This window comes from Lactuca virosa, chromosome 9 (genome assembly GCF_052849685.1).
Source record: "Lactuca virosa cultivar CGN04683 chromosome 9, Lactuca_virosa_CGN04683_v6, whole genome shotgun sequence".
Taxonomy (NCBI): domain Eukaryota; kingdom Viridiplantae; phylum Streptophyta; class Magnoliopsida; order Asterales; family Asteraceae; genus Lactuca; species Lactuca virosa.
This window is the reverse complement of record NC_136434.1, coordinates 81,611,723-81,621,891: the sequence shown is the minus strand read 5'-3', so window position 1 is coordinate 81,621,891 and position 10,169 is coordinate 81,611,723. Positions and strand designations below refer to the sequence as shown.

Sequence of the window (10,169 nt, the reverse complement as noted above, 5' to 3'; positions counted from 1 at the left end):
TTGGTCATGATTTTAATGGACTACGAGGTAAGATTAAAATAATATGAAAAAAAAACTTATGTTTTATTTTTGTTTCATATAATAATATTCTTTATCACCTACAGGGCACTAGAATACATGCAACAATAAAAAAATCTCATAAATGCATTTCAAGCCCTCCTGGAAGAAGGAGCTGTAAGGCAAATCACTAACTTTAGTATGGCCAGAAACGAAGGAGATTACATGTTGGTTGCTCACAAGCATAAGATAAATTTCTACAAAACAACCACAATTCGTGTATCAACTCCTTTTGTTGATATGATCGATCCTTTTAGTTTTGTGAGTTTTCATGATTTGACAGCCATAAATTTTGACACTTGTGTTGCATTTGGTGAGCTTTTTAACAGTTTTGTATTTATTATATTATATATATTTTTAACCAATTTATATTATAATAATTGATTCAAATTTATTTTTTATAGATTTTATTGGTCAAGTTGTATCTACTGAACCCATGAGAGTGTTTAAGGATAATGCAAGGGAAACAAGGCTAATGAGTATTGTTGCACAAGATCTGAGGTACTTTTCTTTATTTTTCATTAATTTATCATGTTTAATATTTTATTCATATAACCCAAACAATCAATTATAGTGGTAGGAAAAATGCAAGTTGCTTTGTAGGATGGTTTTGCATTGAAGTTGAACAGCTACATATCTGAACATCAAAATGAAAATGCTCTTGTGATCATCATCCTACGTATGGCAAAGCTCAAGACTTGGGGTGGTAAGAATAATTATTTTTAGATGTCTATGCTCATTACATTAATATTTTATTTATAATATGAAATAATCTATTACTTCAATTGCTATTTATAGGTCAACCACAAGTCGGTAACTATTTATTTGGGTCGAGATTGCATATTAATGATGATATGCATCATATTTCAGAATTTAAAAAGGTGTATGTATTTGATGACTATGATATAATTATTTACTGTTTTATTTTTACTTATTCTTAATCAATAATTATTATTATTATTGATCTTCTTCATTTTTCCTTCTTATATGTAGCATTGCTCATATCGATTTGAATGTTGAGTCTTCCATTAATACTACACAACTTAATACAGAAATTGTTGTGGCCAAGCCAGAAGATTACTACCTCCGTTTTCAAATCAAAAACATTGATGATATTCCAGATTACAATGAGGTATACTTAATATTATTCATATTTTTCCATTATATATAACAATTTTTTAAATGTGTGTGTGTGCATATATATATATATATATATATATATATATATATATATATATATATATATATATATATATATATATATATACCGATCAGGAAATCGGTTTGTCTATCATTGCTACTATAATCGGTGTCGATTTGGAGGAAGGATAGTATTCTTTTTATTGTCGTGACTGTTCAAAAAAGGTAACTAAAAATGGTGATGATAATGATGGTGAACCATTTAATTGTAATGGTTGCAGAGGAGTTTCTGATGTATTTGGCAAGTAAGTTCATAATTTTACATTTGTAAACTTCTTGTCTCATGAATCTTTATTACAATGTTTCAATTTTTATTTCATTGTCCATTAACGTGTCATACAATAATATTTAGGGTAAGGGTCGTAATACGTGTTCAAGATGAAACTGGGTCTGCTTCTTTTGTATTGTTTGACCGTCATGTTAAAGATCTTATTCACCGCGGTAATCATTGGTTGATGGAAAAGATATCAAAAGTAGCGTTATATTATACTAGTCTATTAATTTGTACACACGACAAGTTAACCGTATATTGTTATTGCATTTTAGTTTAATCGGGATTTATTAACTACTCACATGTTTTAATATAATATTCTTTAGGATCAAGGACGCCAAAAGATCCCCGATGAGTTCAATACGATGCTTAATAGGAAGTTTGTTTTTAAAGTTCAAATTTCAAAGTTTAATCTCGAGAATAATTATCACGCCTATACCGTTCATAAGATGACTGATGATGAACTTGTAGTTGGTGCAATTTTCAAACATTCACCTGCATACGAAGAAAACAGTATTCATTCTGATGGTACTCCTATCAACAAGTCTATTAAGGTAAAATTAAATTCATATAATTTAGCATTTTAACATTGTTAATAAACATTTATTCTTGATGCGGTGACAATATTAATGTTGTTAATTAACATTGTTTTATTAATTTGATACAGGAAAATAGTGTTCCTGTTGAAGGTGACAATATTAATGTTGTTGATCTTGATGCGGTGACACCGACAACTACTTCACTGAAACGCCCTATTGAGATTGTTACCACCACTGAATCGTTTGAATGGTCTTCCTCAAAAGATGGTGTTGCTCCTCATACCCTTAAGATTCCAAAATTGGAAAAACTTGAATAAATTTAGCAATTATGATTATTTGACAATTATCATTGACGATTTTTCTTTCTGGTGGTAGGACAGCGCATTCAAGATTTCATATACCAATTAACTTGAATGAGAAATCGTTTTGTTCTATTACGCCAGGTAACGATGTAGCTGCCCTGTTAAACAAAGCGAGCCTTATAATTTGGGACGAATCCCTGATGATGCATCGTCATTGTTTCGAAGCAATTGATAGGACACTTAGAGATATTATCCTTCCTAAGAACAATGATAAACCATTTGGAGGCAAGACCATTGTATTTGGAGGTGACTTTCAACAAATTCTTCCAGTAATACAAAGAGGAAATCGTTCAGATATTGTGCAGGCATCATTGCATTCATCAAGATTATGGCGTGAATGTACAATTTTACGTTTGATTGTAAATATGAGGCTTCAGTTCGGTTGTCCAAACAATGATTTCGAAGAGACAAAATCATTTGCTGATTGGATTCTTAAAATTGGTGAAGGTACTATCAGTGGTCCTAATGATGGTGAAGTTGAAGTTGAATTTCCAGAAGATGTGATCGTTCCCTCTACGGGTGACCATATTCATTCAATTGTATCCTGCATTTATTCATCTTTTCAGAACAATCTTGATGATCCATCGTATTTTCAAGATAAAGCTATTTTGGTCCCTACTAATGAAGAAGTTAATGCTATCAACGACTACATGTTAGAATTAATGAAAGATGAAGGGAAAACATATCTGAGTTCAGATTCCTTATGTGAGACCGATACAGAAGATTCTTTTGAGGAATCAGTATACTCTCCGGATGTGTTGAACGCTTTTAAAGCCTCCGGAATTCCCAACCATAAACTTATACTAAAAAAAAAGGTGTTCCGGTCATGTTACTTCGTAATATCGACCAAACCAGAGGACTATGCAATGGTACTAGATTACAAATCGTAAGGCTTGGAAGACACGTCATTGAAGCACGAATCATATCTGGTAGATTTTTCAACGAGACTACTTATATACCTCGCATGAAGTTGACCCCATCCGATAAAAAAATTTCATTCTGTTTTCAACGTAGGTAATTCCCAATAGGAGTTTGTTTCACTATGACCATTAACAAAAGTCAAGGACATTCATTATCAAATGTTGGATTATACTTGTGTAGACCTGTCTTCACCCATGGTTAGTTATATGTAGTTGTTTCTTGTGTACCAAGCAAAAAAGGTTTGAAGATACTCATATGTGACGAGGAAGGTCGTTCAACTAATAAAACAAAAAAACGTTGTCTACAAAGAGGTCCTGCAACGTTTATAGTTATTTATCGATTTCAGTGTTTCCTCTTCACCTTTCAATAATAACAATAGCCATAAACTTTCTTTTATACTTATTATGCAATATATATAAATGTTTTGGTAATTTTTTTAATATGTTCATCCGCGTTTAACGCGGGTTATAATCTAGTTTTCAAAATTAAAGCAAAGGATTGCATGGACAATGACGTAAAGAAAGGACCATTTTTTATAAAATAAAGATAAACATTTTTGTTTTTGGCTTTAAAGGAAGTCATGCATAAATTCCAACATTCCAAGTGCAAAATTGACAATTTTTACCGTGAGGATAAGATCGTTTAAAAAAGTATAAAAAATTGGGGCAAGTTCTTTTATTTGTTTGGAATGGCCCAAGGAAGCACATGTTCTTTTAGTGACAATTCTTATCATTCTCTTCGTATTCACAAGATTTTTTGTTTTTCAAAAATAAAATAATACATAAAATTATAATTTGAGTTGACTAAGTCGATCATGACAAGCTGAAAACCAATTGACCCAAAGTCAACATTATCGGTCGGTTTAGTGATCGTTTAACCCGAAGCTGACTAACCATCTGATATCACCTGTCCCACAATGGTTACATAATGTTTCCCCAAACACAAAACAAAAGCAAGATGCTTTGATAAAACACAAAAAAAAGTCACTAAACTCAAAGAAAATGAAAAACTCAAAAATATGAAATTCTCAAATTGTGACAAATTGCATTTGCGATTGAGCATAATGGTTGAGGAATGAAACATGTTGACGTAAACCGGTGCATTTTACCTGTTAAGTAATTAAATATCAAAGATTTTCCAATAGAAACACAACCTTAAATTGTTTACAAGATTCAGTATAACAATATCTATACAACTCACCATGTTTACAAAAAGAATCATCAATGTAATATATAACCCAATTTATATCCTAACCAATTTCCTCAACTCAACATGAAATATTATTAGACCCATAACTAATTGCCTGTAAACTTGAATCCAAAAAATCAGTCATCCATGGCCTCGGACCTCCAAACTCCCCTTTCAAATTATAAGCAAAAGATGGCCATTTAACATTCATCCCAATCCCACATCCTCTTTTAACACCCATTTTCACCATCTTCCGACTCCTTTCAAGAACAACTAAACTCGAAAATGTCGAATAACTGTTCCCTACAAACACATCTGCCCTCAAACAAACTTCATAATCGATAGCAGATTGAATCAAATACGGATGATTCTTGTAAATCTCTACAACACCCAGTTTCTTCTTCTCAACCGGGTGCAACCCGGGGCCCCACCCGTTCAAAATCGACCTGTCTTCAAGAAGTGCATCAGCTACAGCAAGGTAAAGAACCGTTGGTGTTTTTAGACCCGGGATGTTGGATACCCGACTTGTGATCTCGTTTTTACTACTACAAATCTCTGATACATTTGATCTTTGTTCTAGCTTCTTGCAGTGTATCATCCAATCTTTTTCAATCCTCATATGAACTGCTACATATGGAGAATCGATATTTGATTTTGATTTGGATTTGGATTTGGAGCCGAATTCTCTTATCTTGGCTACAACTTTATCAGCTTCGTTTGAGAATTCTTCTACTAAAACTAAGCATTCAAACACCTGCGCATAATCTTTCACAGGCCAATGATCATGCCATAGAAACGGGTTTTTTCCAGCTACACGAATCGTCTCGGATTCGTCATGCTTCAAGTTGTGTAATTGATCGAGATCTCTTTCAGGCGTCCATCGTCTGCCACTTCCCTTTTGAACAGTAACAATGTCGCTGTGGTTATGGAGATCAGAATATCGACCCAATTGGACAAACCCTTTACAGAGTGAATTGAATTTATCGAACTGAAACACTTTATCAAATGAAATCGGTTGTAATTGATCGATTTCTTTGTAGAATAAAGATGCGCTTAAGCTAGGCATGAGAAGGGTTCTGTTTAGTAATCTTGCAGTTAAGCAAGCTCTTGCGAAGGCGATCTTTTGATTGTTTAATCCCCATACAATCTGGGGTACCTCTAAGAATCTCGTTCTGGGGTTTCCGGATTTTGATTCTAACGAATCGAATTCATGGAGGTTACGAGTTCTAAATCTAAAGGATTCCGGAAGGAAAAGGGTTCGGATGATTAATGCAGTTACAATTAAGAACAAGCTTTTAGAGAGAAGAGAACTCAAACGGACTCCAAAGAATCTTAAATGCTTCAATTTTGTTACAATTAAATCCATTTGAAACTTATAAATGGTAGCAAAATTCATACATGCATTTCAATCGACTTGAAAAAGAAGCAGGTGAACTTTACTGAATTCAACAATTAATTGCTAGTAATTGCGCAATCAAAGGAACAAGTTCTCTCACCTGAAATCCACGCACAAATCCAGAGACTTCATCGGAATTCAATCAACCAGAGCGAATTTTTTAATAAAATAACGCGTTAAGTGCATGCAGTTAATCCGCCTTCTTTCCCTGTCTCTCACGCACTAAAAACACACACAGAAGCTAAACAATAACAGGATTTGTTGTGGAAATCGAATGGAAAGAGCCAAAATCCCTAATCCTTTGAACAAAACCAGATAGAGAAAAACTGATTCAAGTGCATGCAATCAGCCTCTTTCTCTCTCACACACACAGACGAGAAAGAAACAGAGAGAGAAAAGAGACTGGAAACTTTGGGAATACTCTGAATAAAGAACAGACGACGATTCGATGGGAAAAAGCGAAAAGAACAACGAATTTTCTTGAAGGGGGGAGAAGAACAGAAAGGGAAACGATGATCGAATTCAGATTCCAACCAACAAAAATCAAGAAATCATAACGCGTTAATCTTGAATTTCAAGCAACAAAGGATTACAATCTTCAGAATTATGTTGGTCTGAAAGCAACCCGAAAGAGAAATCAAATCATAATCTACAAACTTCTCTTGGTTTGAAAGCAAACCTAAATTGATCGATAAATGTTATTCCGTTTTAATTTTGTTTTAAGAAAAGAAAGAAAGGGACAACTTGGGTACAGCCTCCCAAAGTGGAAAATAACAAATTTAAAAAAATGAAAAATAGGTTGTAAAGGTCAAGTTACATAATAAAGATGATGCTTGATAATTATAAAATAAATTAACAGATGTTGACATTTTCAAAGAGAAAGGAAAGAAGGAGGGAAGTGGGTAATTAATTTGTTAATAATATTTTTGTACCAAAAAAAGTTAATAAATATAATTAAAAAGGGCGATAAATCCAATAAGAGTTTCGTATACACATGGGAGTCGTAAAAACAGGGTGTGCGAGCACAATTATTTAAAAGATTCCACAGAATTATTGTCTTCTATATAATGCCTAAATAAATATAATAATTTAAAAATTATTATCTTGGATGGTTTAAAAGTATACGAAATTGTCTTTCTTAAATTTTATTTTTAATTATTGACATTTTGTATATTTCATCAAATACATTTATGATATCAGTTTAAATCTTTTATTCTTTGACAAAAACATATTATGAGATATTAGTGAGATTGATTTGTGAGGATAAATTATATATAAAAGGTATATATTTGCATTTAGTTTTTAGCTTAAGTGAAAATAAATAAAGATTTATAGGAGACAATGGAAATAAAAAGGTTTCAATACATTAAGTGATACATTAATAATTCATTTTCAACAATTAAATGTATGCATGTACTTCTGTAGAACCATAATTTTTTCATGAATATGTACAACTTACCCACACTCACACCTAACCCCTAAATCCCAATATAACATTTTCATTCAATCCTCCCCAAAATAGTCATGGGATTCTTGTGAAATTGAATTTATCATAGTATTATTTTTAATCTAGTTTGAATATTTTAAATATGTTCAGTTTGACACAAAGTAAGTAAGTTCAGATTTTGTACATTTGGTTTTGGAAACATTAGAGTGATTTGAAGAAAAAAATTAAAATTATAAATTGGATAAAGTGGGTAATTAATGTGTTTATAATACGCCTTGGATTCCAAGATTTTGATTCTCATATGTTACCACATGTGATATGTAATAACTGTTTATATAAATATTATTTATATCCAAACTCACTACAAATTCTATTTTTATTATATTTTTTTCTTCATTCTTTCTCAACCAAATTTCATTACTTACAATATTTTAATCTAAAAAAAGTTTATAATATCAAATTTGATTATAAATTATTTATTAAAAGTTTAGTCGTTAAGTTCATATATTTTTAGTTTATTTTTTATTGAATAGTTATAATTTATATGTAACTATTTATTGTTATATTTTATATGTGACTATTTGTTGTTATAATATCATGTTGTATGTCAATATGATATTAGATCATCGTAATATAAAATTTAATTTTTATGTTTCGAATCTACTTGAAAATTTAAATTTATTTTAAATACTTAAAACATGATAACATATTATTTAAAATTTTATGTATCTCTTACCATACAATATTTTAATAAAACATGCAATTAACCTTAATAATTTATAAATATATTGGATAAAAATGATGCAACATATATTTGTTAATTAACAGAAAATTTGTTTTTGACTAAATTATAAATATAAAATATATTAATAATATAATTTTTGATATAAAAAACATGGAATTTATGATTAAACATTATTTGCACTAACTTTTTACTTTTTAGTGTAGATATAATGATGGATTGAAAATGTTAGTAAAATTGTAGTTCACATTTTGCAGTTTCACATGTATTAAAATTAAAACTTGCGATTAGTTCCTAAAAATATTTTACTTATTTATTTAAAAAGAATAAAAATATATGACATTTACGTAATTTTATGTTTATTGTTAATAATGATATATACAATTCTGTAATTTATAATATAAAATAAATACTACTTAATCATCTTTCTGTGTATTTATCTATGTTGACAAAATAAATTATTTTTTGATGAGGGGGAAAGAAAGGGGAGGGCCGGCAGTCTCCTGCCACATGGATTTTATTGGCAGGGATAATTCTGTACTTCTCTCTGCATATATCTTTGCCTTTTTAAAACTTTTCTTTTTAGCTTTCTCATGTCCCCATTCCAAATAAATAACTTATATTTCCATTTAATCATCTTCATGTTCAATATACATATTGTTTTTAGAAAATCTGTCCCCATTCCAAATAAATAAGGGAAAATGACTTACAAGGTAACTATCTTTGTCGTTTTGTTTATATTTAGGCAATTTTTTTATTTTTATATTGAGCGTTTAACTTGTTATATGTGTTCACATATTGTCATTGTCACTGGCTATAGCAGGTGACAATGGTAATTTGTGAACAAATTAACAAGTTAAATGGTTAAATGTGTACAAAAAAAAGTTGTCTAAATATGAATAAAACGAAAAGTTAATTACCCTGATAAGTCATTTTCCCCACTTTTAATAGCGATTTAATTTTTCATATTTGTTTGTATTATTTTTTTCAAACATTATATTTTTTTTTCATATTTAAGTTTTCATAATTTCCTAAAAATTAATTAAATAGTTATCAATTTTAAACTTTACTTTTTAATTAATAAATATGTTTTTGTTTTGTAAAATGTTTTATGTAGCCTCTTATATATATATATATATATATATATATATATATATATATATATATATATATATATATATATATATATATATATATATATATATATATATATATATTCTTTTGTTTTGAAGCATATACAATATTTTTAAAGTAAATACCATCTAACAATAAAATTAAATAAATTAAATATGTAACAATAAATATGGAGGGTCTTTTAAAAAATTAAAAAGAAAATATTACTTACCAAATAAAAAAAACAAAAAAAATCAATATAATGTAAATGTTTTAAAATTATTCCAACTTTTGAATGCTTTTTACTTAGAAGTTTATAAATTTTAATTTTTTTAATACAACGTTTTAAACTAGTATTTAACGAAAGTATTTTAAAATGTTATAAAAAATATTAAATTGTCATACAAAATCTGTGAAAAACTTTAAAAATATTGTAAAGAAAGTTTAGAAATAAATATATAGAAGTTATAGAAAAATTTTTGCATGTTAAGACAGCACACTAGTACATTTTCATTGACCACTGAGATATGAGAATGTAAAAAAACAAGAAAAAAACTTGTAAGAGAATTTTAAAACATTTATAAAATATTTGGTTTAAAAGCACTTGTAGTAAAATTATATGAAAGTATAAAGACGTTGAAAAAAATTTATAAGCAAAGTTTAAAACATTGTATTAGAAAAACCTATAAGACAAAAAAATATCATAAAAATGTTGTAAGATATTATAAAAATTTTAAGAAATTTGTAAAAGAATGTGAAAAAATATCATAAAAATGTTGTAAGAAATTATAAAAAAATTAAAGAAATTTATAAAAAAAAAATTTCACATTTAGACAACTTTCTTTTTTTTGTATATATTTGACCATTTAACTTGTTAAATATGTTCACATATTACCATTGTCACCTGCTATAGCAGGTAACAATGGTAATATG

The 10,169-nt window shown here is 29.1% G+C and overlaps 1 protein-coding gene across 1 annotated transcript; it reads right to left on the bottom strand.

Moving 5' to 3' along the window:
* Positions 1 to 4,466: 4,466 nt before the first annotated feature.
* LOC145138426 (O-fucosyltransferase 23-like) lies at positions 4,467 to 6,035 on the bottom strand. The gene has a single exon (XM_079072517.1). The coding sequence runs from the start codon at positions 5,932 to 5,934 to the stop codon at positions 4,618 to 4,620; it is 1,317 nt and encodes a 438-aa protein (XP_078928643.1). The 5' UTR covers positions 5,935 to 6,035; the 3' UTR covers positions 4,467 to 4,617.
* Positions 6,036 to 10,169: the final 4,134 nt, after the last annotated feature.

Excerpts from the sequence above, each read along its gene's own strand:
- LOC145138426 (XM_079072517.1), bottom strand. The coding sequence starts at position 5,934 with ATGAATTTTGCTACCATTTATAAGTTTCAAATGGATTTAATTGTAACA.